At 37.7% G+C, this 23,180-nt stretch overlaps 6 protein-coding genes across 7 annotated transcripts; 2 read left to right on the top strand and 4 right to left on the bottom strand.

Moving 5' to 3' along the window:
- Positions 1-8,275: 8,275 nt before the first annotated feature.
- On the top strand, positions 8,276-11,732 carry LOC9309298 (protein GUCD1). The gene is made up of 10 exons (XM_021020360.1): positions 8,276-8,574; positions 8,970-9,245; positions 9,337-9,461; positions 9,613-9,724; positions 9,896-9,970; positions 10,243-10,331; positions 10,583-10,644; positions 10,897-10,969; positions 11,317-11,392; positions 11,484-11,732. Exons 2-10 carry the CDS (start codon positions 9,072-9,074, stop codon positions 11,520-11,522), a joined length of 825 nt encoding a protein of 274 aa, XP_020876019.1. The 5' UTR covers positions 8,276-8,574; positions 8,970-9,071; the 3' UTR covers positions 11,523-11,732.
- A 125-nt stretch (positions 11,733-11,857) lies between these two features.
- On the top strand, positions 11,858-14,253 carry LOC9307259 (deoxyhypusine synthase). Of its 2 annotated transcripts, none has more exons than XM_021020342.1 (7): positions 11,858-12,260; positions 12,339-12,509; positions 12,597-12,815; positions 12,953-13,039; positions 13,133-13,238; positions 13,619-13,854; positions 13,950-14,253. In XM_021020342.1, the coding sequence occupies exons 1-7, from the start codon at positions 12,066-12,068 to the stop codon at positions 14,037-14,039; spliced, it is 1,104 nt and encodes a 367-aa protein (XP_020876001.1). In that variant the 5' UTR covers positions 11,858-12,065; the 3' UTR covers positions 14,040-14,253. The 2 variants fall into 2 exon arrangements, with proteins under 2 accessions (XP_020876001.1, XP_020876002.1); XM_021020343.1 differs by having other exon boundaries at positions 12,171-12,260; positions 12,343-12,509.
- A 58-nt stretch (positions 14,254-14,311) lies between these two features.
- Positions 14,312-15,168, bottom strand: LOC9307258 (RING-H2 finger protein ATL40). The gene is given in 2 exon segments (XM_021020386.1): positions 14,312-14,909; positions 14,911-15,168. Coding segments are annotated over 2 exon segments (489 nt in total). The 5' UTR covers positions 14,932-15,168; the 3' UTR covers positions 14,312-14,441.
- A 95-nt stretch (positions 15,169-15,263) lies between these two features.
- On the bottom strand, positions 15,264-17,454 carry LOC9307257 (UDP-glycosyltransferase 76C3). The gene is made up of 2 exons (XM_002871141.2): positions 16,812-17,454; positions 15,264-16,343 (listed from the first exon to the last, which is right to left on the bottom strand). The coding sequence occupies exons 1-2, from the start codon at positions 17,299-17,301 to the stop codon at positions 15,478-15,480; spliced, it is 1,356 nt and encodes a 451-aa protein (XP_002871187.1). The 5' UTR covers positions 17,302-17,454; the 3' UTR covers positions 15,264-15,477.
- Positions 17,455-17,765: 311 nt separating this feature from the next.
- Positions 17,766-19,941, bottom strand: LOC110227093 (UDP-glycosyltransferase 76C4). Its single transcript, XM_021020314.1, has 2 exons — positions 19,251-19,941; positions 17,766-18,726 (listed from the first exon to the last, which is right to left on the bottom strand). The coding sequence occupies exons 1-2, from the start codon at positions 19,738-19,740 to the stop codon at positions 17,849-17,851; spliced, it is 1,368 nt and encodes a 455-aa protein (XP_020875973.1). The 5' UTR covers positions 19,741-19,941; the 3' UTR covers positions 17,766-17,848.
- A 91-nt stretch (positions 19,942-20,032) lies between these two features.
- LOC9307256 (UDP-glycosyltransferase 76C5) lies at positions 20,033-21,813 on the bottom strand. Its single transcript, XM_021020313.1, has 2 exons — positions 21,118-21,813; positions 20,033-21,044 (listed from the first exon to the last, which is right to left on the bottom strand). The coding sequence occupies exons 1-2, from the start codon at positions 21,605-21,607 to the stop codon at positions 20,167-20,169; spliced, it is 1,368 nt and encodes a 455-aa protein (XP_020875972.1). The 5' UTR covers positions 21,608-21,813; the 3' UTR covers positions 20,033-20,166.
- Positions 21,814-23,180: the final 1,367 nt, after the last annotated feature.

The raw sequence follows: 23,180 nt of genomic DNA, 5'->3' as shown, positions 1-23,180 counted from the left end.
GTTAACACAAAAAAGAAAGTGGAGACATTCTTCTTGAAAATGTCACGTAGGCCGCCAATATTAATAAGATTTGAGAATTAAGAGGAGTGTATTCAATCAAGGATTTGAAATGATTTGTATTAAAAAGATAAATTCTATGTTATTCAAACATGAAGTTTAAAAATCTTTTTAAAATCAAGTGTTATTGGATTAGTGATTTTAAAATCTACAATCAAATCCACTGTTATTGAAAACATTTTAAATTGTGGATTTGAAATGACTTGAGTGATTTTTGGTGGGATTTCAGAGAACATCTTAGTTAAAAATTCAAATATCCAAATCCCATGGTTTTAGGTGGGATTTGGGAGAGTTTTGATATCAAATTCTCTAATTCACCAAAATTCACCAAAATCATCTCAAAACTCATTAAAACTCAAATCACTCCAAATTCTTTCTTCAATACACCCCCCTAAGAGTTGAAAATTAAAAAAAAGGATTAAGTGGATTTAATGCAGCCATCTTTTTGTAAGGGAGTGGCATTTTCGTTAATATGGATATTTGTAGTATGCAATATAGTAATCCGAGCATCTTATTCAAACGCATGGTCCCATCTCGATTATTCGTTTCAAGTTCGTAGCTGTAAGGAATCCTTAAACCCCAAGGCGTCGACTTTCCTTGAGAGAACACCTCACAAACCAAGAACAGAGATACACGGAATCAAATGAAAGTTGCAGAGAGAAAACAGAGGATGTGAGAACAGAGTGTTTGGTGTTTTTAGAGATGTAAGAGAGACAGAGAGTATTTGTAACGAAAATAAAAGAGAGCACACAAGAGCTTTGGTAACCCAGTTCACTCCCAAAGGGTAGCTACGTCTGGGCCGAGTATCATACTCGGAATCCACTAGATTCAAGACAGAGATTACAACAAGAAACAATAAGTGACCCGCACCAATGCCCTTCACTAGCACTTGGTGCTCACTCTATCTGTTTCTAACCTTAGAGAACAACTTGAAATAAGTTTATGCAAATACAAGCTTTCTCTCACTCTATCTCACTCAGCAACACACCGCTCTCTCTTTACCTTAACCGTTCCTTTTATAGCAATTGCATAAGGAACCTGTGCAATGACCTAAAGTAGACGCTCCTCCTTCTTGTCGCTGGTGACAGCTCATAGGAGTCACCTTCACAGATGAGACAAAGACTGCTTTATCATTTGAAAGCACCAGAAGACAACGAGTACGGACGCCTTGCTGGCCATGTAGCCGTTTCTCCTATCTGTGGTCCCAAAAGCAATCTTACCATGGTTCAATTTACATCAACCTTAGTAAGACATGAGTTAAACAACTGAGTCCTTATCTCATCGTGTCATAACTTGGTCATCACGGTTTCATCTCCACAAATCTCCACCTGAAAACTTGATGACAGAAACCTGAAACTTGCACAAACTTAGAGAAAGAAGAGAGCAATACCTCTGAACCTAGTTGCAGGATCCCTTACTCGGATTCCCTCCTGAGTTTTACTACTCAGGCATGACCCGTAACAGGGTCAAAGCCGCCTGAAACTTGTTTACAGGCACAATCTTGGTGAAAATATCTGCAGGGTTCTTCTCAGTATCAATTTTCACCACATCAACATCACCATTAGCAATGATTTCACGAATGAAATGGTATCTGACATCTATGTGCTTCGTTCTTTCATGATGCACATTATTCTTGGAGAGTGCAATTGCACTTTGAGAGTCACAAAAGATCTCCACACTTCTTTGATCAAAACCAAATTCTTTCAACAACCCCTTCAGCCACACTGCTTCCTTTACAGCTTCAGTAAGTGACATATACTCTGACTCAGTTGATGAGAGAGCTACAACTCTCTGTAAGCCTGACTTCCAGCTGATAGTGTTGCCTCCAAGAGTAAACACTAAACCAGTGATTGATCTTCTTTTATCTTTGTCAGCACCATGATCAGCATCACAGTAACCAGTGATCTTGAATTCACTGTTTCTCTTGTACATAAGTCGGGTCCTCAGTGAGCCTTTAATGTACTTTAAGACCCACTTAACACCAAGCTAGTGATCTTTAACTGGGTTACTCATGTAACGACTAATGATTCCCACAGGATAAGCAAGATCAGGACGAGTACCTGTCATTGCGTACATGATGCTTCCTACAGCACTTGAGTAAGGCACTGTCTTCATGTAGTCTTTGTCTTGAGCTTGTTTTTCTGCTGAAGCAGCTCTCATCTTTAGATGAACTCCCAGTGAAGTCATTACATGTTTTGACTCTGACATGTTGTATGTCTCAAGAATTTTATTCAGATAGTCTTCTTGTGACAGCCATAAAGCACCTTCAGCTCTGTTTCTGATAATCTCCATACCAAGGATTCGTTTAGCAGCTCCCAAATCCTTCATGTCAAATCTTTGACTAAGTTCCCTTTTGAACTGAGATATATCTTCTTTGTTCTTTGCTGCCACCAGCATATCATCTACATAGAGGAGTAAATAAACCATTGAACCATCAACCAACTTCTTCATGTATGCACAACTGTCATACTCACTCCTTAAGAAGCCAATTTCAGACATATAAGTGTCAAATTTTTCATTCCATTGCTTAGGAGCTTGCTTGAGACCATATAGGGACTTGTTAAGGAGACATACTTCATCTTCTTTGAATAAGTCTTCATAACCCTCAGGAGGAACCATGTAGATCTTCTCCTTTAACTCTCCATGGAGGAAAGCAGTTTTAACATCTAACTGCTCCAATTCCAGATCTTCTTGAGTAACTATTGATAGTAGGATCCTTATGGATACATGCTTAACTACTGGAGCAAAGATCTCATGGTAATCAATACCTTCTCCTTGAGCATATCCCTTGGCAACAAGTCTTGCTTTGAATCTTGGTTCCTCAACACCAGGGATTCCCATCTTGAATTTGTAGATCTATCTACTTCCAATAACTCTCTGATTCAGTGGTCTTTTAACTACTGTCCAAGTATGGTTTTTGGTTTGAGAATCCATTTCCTCATTCATCGCATTCTTCCATTTAAACCAGTTAGCATTCCTTCTAGCTTCTTTATAATCAGCAGGTTCAATTTCTCCACCATCTTCTGTAGTATACAGAGCTTCAGAGAGATAGTCTTCATCATCAAACCGTATAGGTGCTCTGATTTCTCTCCTATCTCGATCTCTGGCCAGATGATAGCTTATTGGTGACTGGTTTATGTCAGTCTCCAATTCAACAACGTCATTTCGGGAACTTGGTGTTGCAGGACTTGAAACTGCCTGCAATTGACCATTAAATTCTGATGAATGTTCTCCACCCGAAGTGACATCTTCTTCAGTATCAAGATCCAAGTCAAGATAAGAATTTGATGACTCTGCTTCATCATCGTTGTCAATTTGCTTGCTCTGCATCAAATCTTTGTATGATGCATTTTCTTGAAATATGACATTTCTGCTCACAACACACTTCTTATCTTCTAGCAACCAAATCTTGTACCCTTTAACACCAATAGGATATCCTATGAGTATCCCTTTCTTAGCTCTTGGACTGAGCTTCCCATCATCAGTGTGTACAAAAGCAACGCAACCAAATCTTCTTAAGTAACTGTAGATTGGCGCCTTTCCTGACCACTTCTTGTCAGGTATTTCAAAGTTCAGAGCAGCTGATGCTGTCTTGTTGATGAGAATGGATGCGGTATGTGTAGCCTCTGCCCAAAATTTCTTTGGGAGACCAGAGTCACTTAGCATACTTCTAACCTTTTCTATTACAGTTCTGTTCATGCGTTCAGCAACACCGTTTTGTTGCGGAGTATAGGCACACGTCCTGTGTCTTTGAATTCCCTTAGATGCACAGAACTCATCAAACAACCTGTTACAAAACTCAAGACCATTGTCTGTTCTAAGAGTTTTTATCCTCTTGTCAGTTTGGTTCTCAACAAGGTTAGCCCATTCAACAAATTTATCAAAAGCCTCATCCTTGGTTTTCAGAAAATAAAGCCAAACTTTCCTAGTATAGTCATCAATAAATGAAATGAAGTATTGACATTTACCTAGGGATAATGGCCCTGATGGAGCTCCCCATAGGTCAGAATGCACATATTCTAGCTTCTCTTTGGTATCATGTTGAGCCAAGTTGAAACCAATTCTTTTAGCTCTACCATATATGCAATCCTCACAGGTTTCCAGGGTAGATACTTTCTTCTTGTCTAGGAAACCATTCTTCAGTAATAAGTTCATATTTTTCTGACTCATGTGACCAAGTCTCCGGTGCCATAGAACAGTATCATCTTCCCTTCTAACCACTGACAGTGATTCTGCTATTACTGGACTCCATTGTAAGAGATATAGAGTATCACACCTTCTTCGTGTAAGCAGAACATTGTCTCCAGCCATGATACTGAGAACTCCATTTTCTGACTTAAAACCATAGCCTGCTTTCTCAAAAGTTCCCAGAGACAACAAGTTTCTGTCCATGTCTGGGATGTATCTTACATTTGTAAGTAGAACCACTAGACCAGCTTCACTTCTGACACGGATTGATCCAATCCCTTTAACTTTTGAAACAGTCTTGTTTCCCATTCTCACAGACCCGCCAACATCTTCATTAAGATCTTCGAACCATTCCCTCCTGTAAGTCATATGATAACTACAGCCGGTATCCATGACCCATTCATCTTCAAGATGTATGTCAGTAGAAGACAAGGCTTCAGACACATACAAACCGTTGGCCTCTGCTAAGTTTCCTTTGCCTTTAGACGATTCTCCTTTGTTGTTATTACCCTTATTATGAGACTGAGACTTATTCTTATTAGGACAGGACCCTTTGAAATGTCCTTCCTCTCCACATATCCAACAGCCCTTCTTAGATCTTGATTTAGATCTAGATCTTTGATTCTTGCTATTGTTACCCTCTCGCTGCTCAGATCTTCCTCTGGTCTCATTCTTTTCTTTCACATAGAGACCCTCAGCCTGACCCTTAATACTTTTCTTGCTAGATCCTAACTCTAGTTCCTTAGAGTAGATAGCTGCTACAACCTCATCTAGCGTTAATGTAGTTCTTCCTGAACCATACTTTAAAGTATCTCTTAGTTGATCAAATGGCTTAGGCAGAGACATCAACAACAGTATAGCTTGATCCTCATCCGATACTAAGACATTTGTATTCTCTAGATCAGCTATAATATGTAGAAACTCGTCTATATTACCTTCAATGCTGAGATTTTCTGACATTTTGAAGCTATAAAGCTTCTGCTTCAGATAGATCCGGTTTGGAAGCGCCTTTGACATGTATAGCTTGTCCAGTGCAATTATCATAGCAGCTGCAGTCTGCTGTTTCTTGATCTTCCTTAAAACCCTATCAGTAACACTCAACACAATGGTGCTTCTCGCTTTTCTCAGTTTTTCTTCTAAAGCTTCACGCTTTTCTATCTCTTCTTTCTCTTCTTCTTCAGATAACTTCAGATCTGAAACTTTCTCCACCAAAACGTCAACTTGCTTAAGAGCAGAACTCAGGCCAAGTATATCCAGATGTGCCATGAGTTTTTCCTTCCACATGGTGTAGTCTCCACGCCCATCAAACTTTTCAATCTCTATTCTCGCCGATGACATGGTTCAGTGTCTTTGAAACTTTATAGAACCAGAGAACAATGAACCTTGCTCTGATACCACTTTGTAAGGAATCCTTAAACCCCAAGGCGTCGACTTTCCTTGAGAGAACACCTCACAAACCAAGAACAGAGATACACGGAATCAAATGAAAGTTGCAGAGAGAAAACAGAGGATGTGAGAACAGAGTGTTTGGTGTTTTTAGAGATGTAAGAGAGACAGAGAGTATTTGTAACGAAAATAAAAGAGAGCACACAAGAGCTTTGGTAACCCAGTTCACTCCCAAAGGGTAGCTACGTCTGGGCCGAGTATCATACTCGGAATCCACTAGATTCAAGACAGAGATTACAACAAGAAACAATAAGTGACCCGCACCAATGCCCTTCACTAGCACTTGGTGCTCACTCTATCTGTTTCTAACCTTAGAGAACAACTTGAAATAAGTTTATGCAAATACAAGCTTTCTCTCACTCTATCTCACTCAGCAACACACCGCTCTCTCTTTACCTTAACCGTTCCTTTTATAGCAATTGCATAAGGAACCTGTGCAATGACCTAAAGTAGACGCTCCTCCTTCTTGTCGCTGGTGACAGCTCATAGGAGTCACCTTCACAGATGAGACAAAGACTGCTTTATCATTTGAAAGCACCAGAAGACAACGAGTACGGACGCCTTGCTGGCCATGTAGCCGTTTCTCCTATCTGTGGTCCCAAAAGCAATCTTACCATGGTTCAATTTACATCAACTTTGGTAAGACATGAGTTAAACAACTGAGTCCTTATCTCATCGTGTCATAACTTGGTCATCACGGTTTCATCTCCACAGTAGCCGCTTAAAGGCCTAACCTCCCACAATTAGGCGTAGCTTTATGACTTATTGACTTTGAAAGCAGAAAACAAAAAATACTCTTTCAAATGAAAGAGTAAAATCCATTATTTATCTGATTAATCAATTTGTTACATATTAATTTATATATACAAAAAAAGTTTATTAGTTTTTCTAAGAAATGTATAATTTTCATTAATATAAAAAAAAAAAGAATAAACAACTACTTTGTTTTGTCATGTCCATCACATCTAACAATTCTAAAATTTGAACTTCAATAAAGCGATACTATTGATTACTAGTAAAATAAAAGTGCAAGGTTATGGACTGTCTAAATTCGAATTGTTAACAGCATAACGGATGTGTTTTACCAAAATTCAAATGACTTGTGTATATAGGTATAGTACTTTTTATTAAAGTGACAGTTTTTGACTTTTTGGACACAGCACTCACATAAATTTTACTTTTCGCAAATGTCGTAATTTTAATTTTTAATTTAAAATCTATATTGATATTCTATTCTCTTAATGACTTTTATATACTTTTTTTGTATATATGTTTAATGTGTTCCAAGTCCCGCCTTCTACATTCAATCTCGGTTTTCAAACCCATGTCTTCATACTTTTTTTTTGGCATATATTATTGTCTTTTATAGACTTTTCCTTTTTACAGTATTTTTAAAAAATCTCGTAAGAGGTTTGAATTCAAAGGAAAACGACCGACCTATAGACTCTTTTTTTTGGATATAAAGAAATATTTTAGTTACCAGTATCGATGGAGAATGGACAAAAAAGCTTTGGCCCCGTTTTGTTCAGTTCCATTTCTTCTTACATTCCCGATCATGAATTCTCTCACGTTACATAGGTGCAAAATGCAATCCGTAGACAAGCATTCGTTTTCTATTCAGGAGCGAAACGCAGTTGAATTGGAATGTCTTGATGTTCCATTCAAATTAGATAAACTATCGTACTCATGACCAAAATATCGTGAGAGTTTATATATGGAGTCTAGATAAACACTAGGTTTCAGGTTTCAAACTCAATCACATTTGATAAGTGATAATAACTGAGAGCACGAAGTCTAAACCTTACTTCAATTCTCATATACCATGAGATTGCAATGGAAACTATCTAAACATGGTTCAAAACATGTAGCGCTGGCTGCATACATATTATCTTAAGATCTTTTTTTTTTTTTTAAACTAAACATATTATCTTAAGATCTAAGGACAAGTTAACCTACATAAACTAATTAAGCATGAAGCAATAGGGTTGTTTAACCATATGCCAACCTCAACCTTAAGAATAAACTCACTAATCATAATAAATACAGCCATAAATTTCATAAGAAAAGATATCATAAAAATTAAAAAAAAAAACTTCACTGAAATGAAACAACCTATTTTTAAAAAAAATTATAACGACCAAATTTTTGTTATTGTAAGCATTAGCCGGTGAGATTGATTGCTAAATCGCATAATATTATTGAATAACAAAAATATTATAGATGAATAGAGGGTTTCATAGAATAGACATAAAACACTTTTAACTGTTTTAAATAGACTAATATAATAATTAGTTTTTTTTAACTTGATAAATCTTTTTGAATACAACAATTATTAGTTTTTTTTTTTTCTTTTGAATACATGATAATTCTTTTTGAATTAAAAGAAAATTTAATCAAAAACATGTTTGGAAACGTGAAAAAGTGGTAAACGATTTCATGTTCTGAACGGTGAAATATTGATAAATCACGTTTTGAAGTTATTTAGAACGTGATTTTTCACGTTCCAACTTATTTGAACGGTTTTATTGCTGCCATTTTATTTGGTAAGAAAACAGTTGAAGGATGAATAAGAAGAACAAGACAACAATAACAAGAAGAAGAAAAGATTGAAATTAGAACAATCTCAGGATTCGTCGCTATCCCAAGACCAAAACCAACAAAAAACACGAAAAACGTGAAGATACAGGTCCTCGTCTCCTTTATCCAAAACCTTTTTGATTTCCCCAGAAAAATTGAGTAACAAAACTCTTCTTCATCTGGGTTAAAGCCAACAAGCTGCAGACCCCATAATGTCTCTCTCTCTCTCTCTCTCTCTCTCTCTCTCTCTCTCTCTCTCTCTCTAATCATCTCTCGCTCGCTGTCTCTCTTGCATCTTAAGCAAAGGTATATTCTTCTTCTTCTCTCTCCCTCCAATCGATTGGTACAATCCTGACGAACCAGATCACAGATTTCTCGATTTTAAATGTTGGGTTGCGTCACTTAGAGATTCGCATCTATTATGAATTTTAGCGTCATGGGTTCGCAACTGTGAGACTTTCTGGTTGGTGCCACTGGAGATTTAATCAAAACTGGGTTTTTGGATTCAATAAGTTTTCTTTTGGGTACTTTTCGTTGAACCCTTTTAGGTAGATTTCTGTTGTCGAAGAAAAGTCATCGTTTTAGGGGTTTAGGTTTGAGGTAGCTTCAATTTCGAGAATTCGAGCTTTTCCTGAAGGATTTAGCTCGCTTTGTGAGTTTATTCGTTTTTTGATGATTCTTCCGTTGTGTTGCATATGCAGGTGTATTTAATCCTACTAGTTTTGGGGATCCACAAACAGATCATTAGAGAAGGCTGTTACAAGTGTGTTTTATGACCACGTAACAGCGCACTTGGTAATTTGATGTGGCCTCTTTGTTTTCTGCTTAACAAGCTATTAAGAGTTGAAGAGAGGAATCAGGGGAGACTAGAAGGACATGGAGATTTGACTTCTCCGAAATACTGCCAATTCGATGATCCGTTGGTGAGTGATGGAAAGTATCGAGATGCAGGGTTGCCATCCTCGTCCCGCATTGAGGTAAGACCGATCAATATAAATTAGGAAATCTATATTTGCTGCAAACTTATCGTCCTCTTTGCCATGTTGCTGGTCCTTGTATTGCTATTAGGTCCCTCATGTACATCAGTTAGCTTCATGGGATTGCGGTCTCGCTTGTGTTCTTATGGTTCTCAGAGCAATTGGCATCGCAAGCTGCACTCTTGAGGATTTGGCTGAGATTTGCTCCACAAATAGGTCTGTCTATTATACCTTAGTAAAATGGTCATCAGCAGTTTAATCCCATTAGAAATATTATGTGCCCTATCTGCTTCTTAAAGATGATAATATTTGGTAGGGAATGCTATCTCAGTATGATACTTATCATCGACTTTTGACATTTCTGCAGCATTTGGACTGTAGATCTCGCATATTTACTGCAGAAGTTCTGTGTGGAATTTTCCTATTACACGATAACATTTGGAGCAAACCCGAATTATTCCATTGAGGAGTTTTACAAGGTATCTGGACTATAGATGGCAAAGACCTCTATATTTTTATTTAATAGTTTCTCTTGCACCATGTGATGCTGTGTGCTTTAGCGAGTATGTTAGTGAAATGGTGAGCATTGCCTGATTTTTCTTGTAAGTAGATAATATTCAAGATGTTCGTTTTTGGCAATCATGATGCAGGAGCAGCTCCCTGAAGATCTGGTGCGTGTGGATTTGCTCTTCAGGAAAGCACATGAATCTGGCATTATTATACAGGTAAAACTGTTTGGCCAAACGTTTCTACTTGCTCTGGTCTTCAAAAAAAAGTGCTGGCTATTTTTTGTTCCATTAGTGTTGCTTGAAATACGCGGGCAATTCTTCTACCCAAAGATGTTACCACGACATGATCTTTTGTTGTAGACACTCCGCTTTAAATCGGTGCATTGTTTTAGGATTTTCTGCGGAAAGTCACTTGTCATCAAATCTTCCCTTGTGTAATCCATTAATTATTTAGAAATCAAATTCAATCAACCTTATCGTTTTTGCAGTGCAGAACAGTTAGTATCCATGAGATATCTTGTTTGCTATTGTCCGGGAACTATATTGCCATTGCGTTAGTCGACCAGGACAAGCTAAGGTCGGTTATCTCTTTTTTTTCTCTTCTCATATATTCGCTCTATTCAGATCCCTTCATTAACAAATTTTGAATGTGTGCTGCTTCTTTCATGTTCTTCACAAAATTTGCTCACTGACATATCTTAAGCCTTTCTCCGAGAATATTGTTTTCCCTTGATTAAGTGTTTATGTGCCTTTCTTGTTTCAAGTGTTTGTGCAAGAAGTATGATAAAGAAGTTGCATAGTGTTCATGCTCGTCTTTTACTGTTGCAGCAAGTCTTGGTTGGAGGAAGTGATTGTCGCTGGTCTTCACTCCAGCAACTCCTGCTACACTGGTGAGAATTGTCCCCTAGCCTTAGACTCTGTTTTCTTCTTCTTCCAAAATGGGAACCCCAGTTTCACATCCTTGATTCTCTTATGTTGATTATCTCTGTTATAATCATTGGAACTCCGGGAACTTATGAAACCAAGACCAGACAAAAGGATCATTCTTTAATGAACAAAAGCTTAAATCTAGAAGCTCAAACTGTAAAGACTACATTTGCAAAATTTCTTACATCTATTTGTTTCCTTGGTGTTTCCAATAGGTCACTATATCGTGATATGTGGCTATGATGCTGTTAGAGATGAGTTCGAGATCAGAGATCCCGCCAGTTCCAAGTAATTTCTTGTTATATCTCATTGCTTCAATACTTACAAATCGGTGCCCTCCAGCATTTTCCTGAGATGTTAAATCTGGTTGCCATGTTCATCTGTTAACATAAAACATAGGAACATGTTAAATTAGGAATGAGTTAAAATCTAAACACAATGGAAAATTGTGTTCCAAGGTATTAGTAGGTTGGTTTTATACTCAGATATCCCATCACATATAGTGTTTTAAGATGCGAGTTCTCATACTCTCTATGAATAGACATAAGAGAGAACAGTTATGCAATCATCTTGGAACGTGCAATTGCCATTACTCAGTCGACACTAGTAAGAATTGACAGAGAGACTTGTTGCAGGATACATGAGAGGATATCATCAAAATGCCTGGAGAATGCCCGGAAATCGTTTGGTACAGATGAAGATCTTCTCCTGGTAATATAGGGAAACACACACGAACTGTTAGTTTTGGTTTGTGTAATGGCCATGTTGTTCATGTATTGTTATTTTTATTGGATTTGTGCAGATAAATTTGGAGAATATAAGGAACCAGAAGGGATATTAGAATAGTTGTCATCATCATCATCAAATCAATTCTGGATCAGAATGAAACCTGGAGTGTTTTCTCCCAAAAGGTGAAAAGTATACGTCTATACATACGTCTTTACATATATAATGTCAGTATAGGTTTGAATTTATCAGATTCTTGTGTTTGCAGTTATAATCCTTTTTGTACAAAATTGGTTTCAAGTGAATGTGTAAAGATTTGATTGATTCGTGTGTTCGAGCAATAAGAGTGATCGTGATCCCACACCTCAATGTGTTAGTGAACAAGCTTTGTTGTATGTATCAATAGAAAAAACATAAAAAATAAATACCGGAACGAACCGAACCATACCATACCAATACCGGATTTAATCGCGCGCTTCGAATTTCATTAAACCGATTTTAGATTCGGACCAAACACAACAACATTTGTCAGCAAAGATTCGTTTGAAGATGGTTCCATCTTTATTCCGTTTACTAGAAGAACCCTAGAACTCACAAAACCCTCCAGTACACTTGCAGTTCCAGATCCAGGGAAATCAATTTTGAACTTGGAGCAACTATGGAGGATCGTGTTTTCTCTTCGGTTCACTCAACAGTTTTCAAAGAATCCGAATCGCTAGAAGGAAAGTGTGATAAAATCCAAGGATACGATTTCAATCAGGGAGTCAATTACCCAAAGCTTATGCGATCCATGCTCACCACTGGATTTCAAGCCTCTAATCTCGGCGAAGCCATTGATGTCGTCAATCAAATGGTTTTTATTCTCTTCCGATTCTCGAATTTCCTTTTTTTTTTTTTAAGTAGTAACAAAGGGTTTGAATTTGTATTGAAGCTAGATTGGAGACTGGCTGATGAAACTATAGTATCTGAAGACTGTAGTGCAGAGGAGAAAGACCCATCGTATAGAGAGTCTGTCAAGTGTAAAATCTTTCTGGGTTTCACTTCCAATCTTGTTTCATCTGGTGTTAGAGATACTATTCGTTATCTTGTTCAGCATCATATGGTTTGTGATTTTTGCTTTATCACCCTTGTTTATTATTATAGATGTTAAATTTTCGAGCTTTAGTTTGATTTCAATGGTTTTCTGCAGGTTGATGTTATAGTCACTACAACTGGTGGTGTTGAGGAAGATCTCATTAAATGCCTTGCACCTACATTTAAAGGTGATTTCTCTCTACCTGGAGCTTATCTACGGTCAAAGGGATTGAACCGAATTGGGAACTTGCTCGTTCCTAATGATAACTACTGCAAGTTTGAGGATTGGATCATTCCTATATTTGATGAGATGTTGAAGGAACAGAAAGAAGAGGTATTGCTCGATCTTTCCTTGGATTTGAATGGTTTTGTCCGTGTATCTAAGTTTAATGAGAGGAGATAGATTTTGCTTCCTCTCTTGCATCATTGACTTCGTTGGTGAATCCTTCTTTCTCTGGTTTTTCCTTGTAGAATGTGTTGTGGACACCTTCTAAACTGTTAGCACGGCTGGGAAAAGAAATCAACAATGAGAGTTCATACCTTTATTGGGCATACAAGGTAACAAAAATCTTTACCCTTTTTGGTAGTCTTTTGGACATCCTGTGATGAACTCGGGGATTGAATTTTTCCTGCCTCTTGTGGTGTTTGTAGATGAATATTCCAGTATTCTGCCCGGGGTTAACAGATGGCTCTCTCGGCGATATGCTGTATTTTCACTCCTTTCGTACCTCTGGCCTTATCATCGATGTAGTGCAAGGTTCTTCTTTTCATTCAATGAGTCATTGTTGTAAATTATCTGTGCTGTATCTAGTGGAGAACTATTGTAACTAGCAGTGAATTACTGAATTGTAGCTTTCCAATTCAGCAACATACTTACTTTACTGCTAATTGATAGCTTAAGGTTTAAACGGGAGCTATGAGAATAGCATAGGGGCATTTTGATTTTGGTCTGGGGCACTGGGTTGAGAGTTAGAGAATAATTATACTGTTAGTTGTTAATCAAACTCTTCTACAGTTTGGTCTGTTGGTGATTTGAATAAAGGACTTTATCTATTTGAATCTTATCAGTTATCACAATGTTTACGTTTTAAACGTGTATGGATATAGTCCTTGAAACAGTTAACGTTTTATGAACAGATATCAGAGCTATGAATGGTGAAGCTGTCCATGCAACTCCGAGAAAGACAGGAATGATAATCCTTGGAGGGGGCTTGCCAAAGCACCACATATGTAATGCCAACATGATGCGTAATGGTGCAGATTACGCTGTATTCATAAACACCGGGCAAGAATTTGATGGGAGCGACTCGGGTGCACGCCCTGATGAAGCCGTGTCTTGGGGTAAAATTAGGGGTTCTGCTAAAACCGTTAAGGTCTGATTCAAACCTGCTTTTAAATTCTTTGCATCCTAACTAATATCTCACTCAATGGTTTTGAGCACATATTTGATATTGGATCATTCTTGCAGGTATACTGTGATGCTACCATAGCCTTCCCTTTGTTGGTTGCAGAAACATTTGCCACAAAGAGAGACCAAACCTGTGAGTCTAAGACATAAGAACTAACTGGTCGTTTTAGCCATGGATTCTTAAAGACAGTTGCTTTTTTATTTTACGATGGTGAATAGTGACCAGAAAACGCTCCACATTGATTGATGTGGCTTTGACGCAAATTGTTTCCTTGCGAAGTGTACTTTAGTTTTTCTCAACTTAAAAACACACGAGTCTTGTCAATGATCCTTAGCCTATAAACAGTGTTCAGTTCCAACAACACATTGTGGTTCTGTGACAAGTCGCCATTGCTTGTTTACTTCTCTCAATCAAAGCCATAAATGGAACAATTACAGAACGAAAGAAATAAATAGGAAGTGACATTTATGACGAAAAATAATGATACTAGTGAGTGAAGATAATAAACGAAACACGAAAACCAAAATTATGTTAAAATATGGTTTATAACGCTACGCTTGATCTCCTAGGCCTACACCATTATTGATCAATGTAACTTCACCTCGATAAACAGAGGTACGACAAATGGGACAATCCTGACTTTGTCTAAGCCAAGAAAAAATGCACTTCATGTGGAAACTATGATGGCACTTGGATAAACAAACCACGACTTTATCATCATCGCCACGGCCATTATCATCATCAACCTTCTTCAAATCCTCAAGACATATTGGACAACACAATTCCACGTCAACAACTATGTCCTTAATCATCGCCTCAATCTGCCGCGGACACATTGGCGGCTGCAGTGGCGGTAGCTGTCTCTGGAAGCTAAGATTAGTTCCACGAGAACCATCATTAAAGGTTACATACCTTATGGCAACAATGCCATACAAAACGAAGACGATGATCATAAGAGTGAAGTCTTCATGTAGATGATGATGATGCGTATCGTTTTCGATGTATGCGGGGGATGGATGGTGACGGCGGAAAAGATCGCATGATTGTGTGAGTGGAGTGGGTGATGAGCTTAAAGGAAATGGTGCAAAATAATTTATGGTATATAAAAGTAAATCATGTGTTAGCTAGTAGATTATATATATTAAACATTAATTAATTAATTACGGTAAGTTTGTGTGATGCAAGAAAATAGGAAACTAAATTGCACCAAAATAGGAAGACTTTGGTAAGTATTCAAATACGCATATCCATTTGAGTGTGTCATTGTTTAAGTGAGGTGTCAATGACTAGGAATGAAACTTAAGCCAAACCGTAAGATCAAAAATCCTAAAAGCATAAGTGAAAAAGGTTTTATTTGTTTATGGGTTTTCATTGTTATAGGATCAAGAGATTCGTCACTGATTTTACATCAATGAAGTAGATTTAAAATAACAAGGATTTGTTTTATATTCCATCAACAATATTTTTTTGTAAATCATAATCCAACTTTTATTCCAACAATGCGAAACACAAAGGAAGAATGTCCTGAATACACAAACAATTGATCAACTGAAAAATTAGAACACAAAAAAACAAGAGATAATATAGCTAGAAAGATGATATATAATCAATCAAATGTTGTAACGATCGATATGAAGAGCCTTTTGGTTTAACTGATCTTCTTACCTTCTCCTTAAGAAGTTCCATCCTCTCTCGGATTGCTTTTCCTTCAGCTTCCGAAAATAATCTTCTTATCACTCCCTCAATCACATTCCTCTCAATCCGACCCTCTAGATGCAGCCCAACCATCCATACGTCAGTAACAAATCTTGCATTTAGCAATTGGTCCCATTCAAAAGGCAAACAGATCATAGGGACGCCTTCAAAAACACTCTCAACCGTCGAGTTCCAACCATTGTGGGTCAAGAATCCTCCAATGGCTCGATGCTTTAGAACCTCTTGTTGTGGGGCCCAATTCACTATTTTTCCTTTCTCATGAAGCTGTTCATCGATCCTTTCTGTGCCATGGACTACCGAATCAACCCGTACGACCCACAAGAAGGGTTGGTTGCTGTTTCTTAGACCCCAAGCAATCTCCATGAACTCTGCTTCGCTAATGGTCGTGATGCTCCCGAAACTCACGTAAATCACGGATTTGTCTTCTTGCTTGTCTAACCATGGAATGCAAGTGTCGTCCACTGTGAACAAGCTACTAGATGAGCCTGGGAAGTAGCTGTGAGAAGGTCCTATCGTAAAGATCGGGACTTGAAAATCTTCACGTGCTTGACTCAATGAGTCTTGGTCCAACTCTTCACATGAGGATACAAATATAAGACCTGAAGACGCTTTTGTCGTTTCCAAAATCATCTTTGTGTACGAGTCTAGTATCTCCGTTTCTTTATCAAGAATTTGTATAAGATCTTTCTTTAGAAGCGGTGGAAACTCCTGAACTGGATCATCATCTTGTTCTGAATCTGTTTAAAACAATTGAGATAATATCAAGATTATCTTTATTGAAACTAACACCACAAAAATATATTTAGGAAATTTAGAAAAAACTTATATATTGTGACCAAAAGTTCTACATTTACACATTTTTGTAATTAGCATATATAAAAAAAAAAAAGACTCGTACTAACAAATGGAACCAAAAAAATTAATGTCAATTCATATGTGAACAAATGTTGATAAGATTATATTTTCATATGTTTTTTTTGGATATTTTTGCTATTTGAGATTTCTAATGAGTAATGACCAAGAAAAGGGTCAAAAGTAGAGATCCATATAGGATAAATTCATATGAATTTGCCTGTAATACTTAAAACAAATATCGTCATTTCCAGATTTATCTAAAGAAGATCGGACCAAAAACGTCAACACTCAACAATATTGGTAATCACAGAATTAAGACAGCTTTTGGTAAAGTGAGAAGTAAATAATACCTTGTAATGGAAGATACATTTCACGCCGGAGCTGAGGAAGAACAAAATGGTCCCGAAAGGAGGAGACTTTATAGGTGTTAAGGACCAATCTCGGGAGATTCAAACTCTTAGCAATGGGTTGTGTGAAGATCCAACCAGAATCATGGATCAAAGAGCAATTCCTCTGTTTCTCTTCCCCTGTTTTTGAATCTGCAGATTGCAAAAGTTTAGTCAAACATTCACGAAACGGAGACTCACAGCTTCGGTTGAGAAGCGTTAGTAGCAGTGTGACATCGTGAGTGCTTGTCTCTGTTTCAGACAAGGCATCTTGGATCTGTAAGAAGGTGAAGAGAGGGTGGCTTGAAGCTTTTGGCGCGTTAAAGCGCGTGTGGATCACAGTGATGGAGAAACCTCTTGAGTGGAGGATCTTGGCGAGCTGAATCATGGGGTTGATGCAGCCTTGTAATGGAAGTGGAAACAGAATCACTCGTAGGCCATTACTCTTATCCATTGAACCTTTCTCCTTTTGACTTTCAGTCCAAATGTAGATCTCCTGATATCTCAGTGAATGCTGTTATTATTTTCCATTTGAGAACAGATATCTATATAACATAAGAAATTAAGTTATTGTTATCAAGACGAGAGTTAGACAAAACTATACTCTTTTTGATATGCTAATAAAGAAAGACCAGATTCGTTTTTCCTCTAGAGCATGTAACTAGTGGTCTGATTTTATTTTATTTTAATTAATTACGGGAAAAGAAAAAATGACAAGATCCGTTGTACTAGTAAGTAATTGTATATATATACAAGTATTACGCGTATGCAAAATTATTGTATATATTCTCTTGTTTTTTATATTTCAACCGGTCCAACTACAAATCAATGTAATAAAAGTGATATTCCATCAATATGTATTTTTATATAGGGATATATTCCAAGTAAGGAAGATGTTTTTAATATTCTAAAACAATGCAAAAAACAAAGGAAGATATTTCTGATACACAAACAATTTATCGGTTGAGAAACTAAAACATAAAGAAACAACATGTCAATGGCTAGAAAGATGATATGTAATCAATCAAATTTTGTAGAGATTGATATGCGGAACCGTTTAGTTTAAACGATCTTCCTACTTTCTCCTTAAGATGCTCTATCCTCTCTCGGATGGCTTCTCCTTCAGTTTCCAACAATAATCTCCTTATCGCTCCCTCAATCTCATTCATCTCAATCCGACCCTCTAGATGTATCCCAACCATCCATACATCGCTAACAAATCTTGCATTTAGCATTTGGTCCCAACGAAAAGGCAAACAGATCATAGGGACGCCTTCACAAACACTCTCAACCGTCGAGTTCCAACCATTATGTGTCAAAAATCCTCCAATGGCTCGATGCTTTAGAACCTCTTGTTGTGGAGCCCATTTTACTATCTTTCCCTTCTCATTAAGCCTTTTGATGAAATCTTCCGGGATTGTCTCAATCCATTCCGTGCCATTGACTGAACCAACCCGGACGACCCATAAAAACGGTTGGTCGCTGTTACTTAGACCCCAAGCAAACTCCATTAACTCTGGTTCGCTGATGGTCACGATGCTCCCAATACTCACGTAAATTACGGATTTGTCTTCTTGTTTGTCTAACCATGGAATGCAAGTATCGTCCGGTGTGAGCAAGCTACTAGAAGAAGCAGGAAAGTGACTATGAGAAGGTCCTATCGCAAAGATCGGAATTTTAAAATCTTCACGTGCCTGACTCAGTGACTTTTGTTCCAACTCTTCACAGGACATGAATATAAGACCTGAAGACGCCTTTGTCGTTTTCAAAATCATCTCCGAGCACGAATCTAGTGACTCTGTTTCTACATCAAGAATCCGTAAAATATCTTTCTTTCGAAGTGGTGGAAACTCCTCAACTGGATCATCTTGTTCTGAATCTATGAAACAATTGGGATACAATCAAAAATATGATTTCGTCAGAATTAGCACCACGAAAATAAATTTATTAATTAAAATTTAAAAATCTGTATATTTTGGGACCAAAAGAACAATTTTAATTAGTAAATCTATATGACATGTACCAAAATGCTAGTTTATGGATCTTTTTCATATATATGACCTTTTTCACATAATCTAAATAATATTTTCATATATGTGACCTTTTTGTAACTGAGATAGATTATGGATCGAAGCATAGATTTTGATCCTCGAAATTTATAAAATCGGGTGTTTTTACAATTTAATACATCTATAATGACCAATAAAAAAACCTACCTAGTCCTTAGAAGCAGTGCAGGTTGTAGTTGGATGTTTTCATATGTGCCAGTAAGTTAGACAAAAAATGGCTATTTTACGATATTGCAAAAGAAAATTGTACCAAGAACGCCAACATTATAGTAAAAAAAAATATTGATAATCATATAAGATAGTTTTTGGCAAAGTGAGAAGCATGTAATAATACCTTGTAATGGAAGATACATTTGACGCCGGAGCTGAGGAAGAGCAAAATGGCTTCTAAAGAAGGATATCGTATAGGTACTAAGGACCAATCTCAGTAGATTCAAACTCTTGGCTAGGGATTGTGTGAAGATCCAACCAGAATCATGGATCAAACAGCAAATCCTCTGTTTCTCTTCCCCTGTTTCTGAATCTACAGATTGCAACAGTTTACTCAAACAGTCACCAAACGGAGACTCACAGTTTCGGTTGAGAAGCGCTATGAGAAGTTCGACATCGTGAGTTCTTGTCTCTGTTTCAGACAAGCCATCTGGGATCTGTAAGAAGGTGAAGAGAGGGTGGTTTGAAGCTTTGGGCGCGTTGAAGCGCGTGTGGATCACAGTGATGGAGAAACCTCTTGAGTGGAGGATCTTGGCGAGCTGAATCATGGGGTTGATGCAGCCTTGTAATGGAAGTGGAAACAGAATCACTCGTAGGCCATTAGTCTTCTCCATTGTACCTTTCTCCTTTTGACCTTCTATCCAAATGCTGATCTCTTGCTATTGCAGTCAATGCTATATATTGTTATCACGTAGAGAGTGAGACAAAACTATACTCTTCTTGATGTAAGCTAATAAAGAAAGACCAGATTCGTTTTCCCTGTAGGGCATGTGACTAGTTGTCTTCTTTTATGGGATCATAATAAAACAATAACCATAAAATATTTCCAATCACCATGTGACCATGTCGATCTTGTCCTACTGATAAAAGTGATATATGTATATGTTCAATCAATATGTATTTATATAGGCATATCTATCCCAAGTTAAGAAGATACAGTATATTTATTCCAACAATGCAAAACACGCAAAGGAGAAATTTCTGATACACAAACAATTTATCGGTTGAAAAATTAAAACACATAAACAACATGTCAATGGCTAGAAAGATGATATATAATCAATCAAATTTTGTAGAGATTGATATGCCGAACCGTTTTGTCCGAACGATCTCTCTACTTTTTCTTTAAGAAGTTGTATCCTCTCTCGGATGGCTTCTCCTTCAGTTTCCAACAACAATCTCCTTATCGCTCTCTCGATCTCATTCCTCTCAACCCGATCCTCTAGATTTATCCCGACCATCCATACATCGCTAACAAATCTTGCATTTAGCATTTGGTCCCAACGAAAAGGCAAACAGATCATAGGGACGGCTTCACAAACACTCTCAACCGTCGAGCTCCAACCATTATGTGTCAAGAATCCCCCAATGGCTCGATGCTTTAGAACGTCTTGTTGCGGAGCCCATTTCACTATCTTTCCCTTCTCATTAAGCTTTGCGATGATCTCTTCCGGGATTGTCTCGATCCATTCTGTGCCACGGACTGAACCAACCCGTACGACCAACAAGAAGGGTTGGTCGCTGTTTCTTAGACCCCAAGCAATCTCCATTAAATCTGATTCGCTGATGGTCACGATGCTCCCGTAACTCACGTAAATCACGGATCTGTCTGCTTGTTTGTCTAACCATGGAATGCAAGTCTCGTCGGGTGTGGACAAGCTACTAGACGAAGCTGGAAAGTGGCTGTGAGATGGTCCAATCCCAAAGATGGGAATTTTGAAATCGTTACGTGCCTGACTCACTGAGTCTTGGTCCAACTCTTCACATGACATGAATATAAGACCTGAAGACGCCTTTGTCATTTTCAAAACTTTGTCCAAGAATGGATCTAATATCTCTGTTTCTACATCAAGAATCCTTAAAATATCCTTCTTTCGAAGCGGCGGAAACTCCTGAACTAGATCCTCCTGTTCTGAATCTGTTGAGAAAATTTAGATATATATATTTATAGATAAACAAGTTGCTTGGTCTATACCAAAAAATAACAATACCTTGGAGTGGAAGATACACTTCACGCCGGAGCTTAGGGAGAACAAATTGGCTGCGATAGAAGGAGACTGTAAACCCACTAAGTACCAATCTCGGGAGTTTCAAACTCTGAGCAATGGGTTGTGTGAACATCCATCCAGAATCATTGATCAAACAGCTAATCCTCTGTTTCTCTTCCCCTGTTTCTGAATCTGCAGATTGCAACAGTTTAGTCAAACAGTCACGAAACGGAGACTCACAGTTCCGGTTGAGAAGCGTTAGGAGAAGTTTGGTATTGTTAGTTCTTTTCTCTGTTTCGGACAAGCCATCTGGGATCTCTAAGAAGGTGAAGAGAGGATGGTTTGAAGCTTTTGGCGCGTTGAAGGACGTGTGGATCACAGTGATTGAGAAACCTCTTGAGTGGAGGATCTTGGCGAGCTGAATCATGGGGTTGATGCAGCCTTGTAATGGAAGTGGAAACAGAATCACTCGCAGGCCATTACTCTTCTCCATTGAAGCTTTCTCCTTCTTTCTTGTTTCTCGATCCAAATGCAAAAAGATCTGATAAGCCAGTGAAGGTTTACTATAACACAAGAAATTAATATGTTATTTACGAAGATATTCTTGATAGTGGACACCTAACTCTACGCTTTTCGATGTGATAATATAAAAAAGAAAGATCAGATCCATTTTCTCTCTCTCTCGAGTGGAAACAAAATTACTCAGCTTTCCAGCTAACGAATTAGCACTAACAATTAACAAGTGGTTATTTAATCTGGCTTAATAACAAGTAACTAATGAGCATCAAATAGTCTCAAATAAATGTTTTTAAGCGTGTATCCATTTGTAAATAAACATGAAAGTCTACGTAATATGTATTACCCATATCGTAAAAACAAAATCACTCAAACATATCCCTTAAAAATGATTTCAAATATCACAAAAGCTGCTAATGAAACTCAAGTTTTCAACCCAAAAATAGGGCGTCTACTACTATCAATAATATAACAGTTTTGAAAAATCTTGTATCTTGTTCTGTAAAGTCGGATCAAACTTAGATACTCCAGTTCTTTTAACCATGTCTCTATTCGATTAATAATTATTGCTATCAAGTTCATGGACAAACGAGTGCAATGATTATTGTGCTCTGTTCTTCCTTTCATGTTTAAATTTTTTCAACATCTAGCAAACAACCAACTCTTTAAGAACCTCCTGTTATGGTGCCCATTTCACAATCTTTCCTTTTTCTTCAAGGCTTCTAACGGACCAATCGCAAAGATTGGAACTTTGAAAATTTTGTTAGAAAGAGTCAACGAATCTTTCTCAAGCTCTTTGCAGGACATGTACATTAGCCCTGAAGATGTAATAGTCGTTTCGACCACAACATGTAAGAACGGATCGAGTTTCTCTCCGAATTCCCCGAAAACCCTCCAAAGATCTCTCTTTTGAGGTGGCGGGAACTCAAGAACAGAGTCCTCTGCTTCCGAATCTACGAGTTGGTTCACGTTATCTCTATTGATGAAGTGTTTAATTTGTTGTTGAATTCTGAGCTATTCATGAACTCAAGAGTATTTCACACCTAAGAGAATTTCAGTCCGTTCTAACCTTAAGAGTTGTTCAGTTTTTGCTGGAAATTTGTGAGCAAGCTGGAAACTTGTGCACGGAGAGAGTATGTGTTCTATTGAGAAGGGGTTAAATAGAGGCAATCTCAAGAGTCATTATCCAGATTATAGGGTGCAAGCTTTTACAAGGCTCAAGGAGTATTGGGGACCTAAATGTCTTTGGCCAATACAGAACAAGGCACGCGGGAGATTTTCATTCGGGGCAAGGACATATATTCATCAAAAGTGATAATGAAGTCGAAAAGAAAACTTATTTGACAAGGAACCAATCATCAGCGCATAATTGAATTGACCTGGATCAAGATTATTATTGCTTTACAAGAAGCAGCCAACACCATGTGGGCCAAAGTTGGAATTTATGAAGCGTTTTGTTCTTGGAGCTGTTGTGTAGCAAGATGGGTTTATGGGTGCAAATGGAATAATGGTTATCGCTGGCTTTACATGGATTTTGAACAGAAGAAGGA

Source organism: Arabidopsis lyrata, assembly GCF_000004255.2.
Source record: "Arabidopsis lyrata subsp. lyrata unplaced genomic scaffold ARALYscaffold_6, whole genome shotgun sequence".
Classification (NCBI taxonomy): domain Eukaryota; kingdom Viridiplantae; phylum Streptophyta; class Magnoliopsida; order Brassicales; family Brassicaceae; genus Arabidopsis; species Arabidopsis lyrata.
This window is presented reverse-complemented; position numbering and strand designations above follow the sequence as displayed.

Coding starts and splice junctions, on each gene's coding strand:
- LOC9307259 (XM_021020342.1), top strand. CDS start 12,066: ATGGAGGATCGTGTTTTCTCTTCGGTTCACTCAACAGTTTTCAAAGAA. Junction 13,239..13,618: donor TATCATCGATGTAGTGCAAG/GTTCTTCTTTTC, acceptor TTTTATGAACAG/ATATCAGAGCTATGAATGGT. Junction 13,855..13,949: donor GTTCTGCTAAAACCGTTAAG/GTCTGATTCAAA, acceptor TCATTCTTGCAG/GTATACTGTGATGCTACCAT.
- LOC110227093 (XM_021020314.1), bottom strand. CDS start 19,740: ATGGAGAAGACTAATGGCCTACGAGTGATTCTGTTTCCACTTCCATTA. Junction 18,727..19,250: donor AATGTATCTTCCATTACAAG/GTATTATTACAT, acceptor ATTGTTTCATAG/ATTCAGAACAAGATGATCCA.
- LOC9309298 (XM_021020360.1), top strand. CDS start 9,072: ATGTGGCCTCTTTGTTTTCTGCTTAACAAGCTATTAAGAGTTGAAGAG. Junction 9,246..9,336: donor CATCCTCGTCCCGCATTGAG/GTAAGACCGATC, acceptor TATTGCTATTAG/GTCCCTCATGTACATCAGTT. Junction 10,332..10,582: donor GTCGACCAGGACAAGCTAAG/GTCGGTTATCTC, acceptor TTACTGTTGCAG/CAAGTCTTGGTTGGAGGAAG.
- LOC9307257 (XM_002871141.2), bottom strand. CDS start 17,301: ATGGATAAGAGTAATGGCCTACGAGTGATTCTGTTTCCACTTCCATTA. Junction 16,344..16,811: donor AATGTATCTTCCATTACAAG/GTATTATTTACT, acceptor TGTTTTAAACAG/ATTCAGAACAAGATGATGAT.
- LOC9307256 (XM_021020313.1), bottom strand. CDS start 21,607: ATGGAGAAGAGTAATGGCCTGCGAGTGATTCTGTTTCCACTTCCATTA. Junction 21,045..21,117: donor AGTGTATCTTCCACTCCAAG/GTATTGTTATTT, acceptor TTTTCTCAACAG/ATTCAGAACAGGAGGATCTA.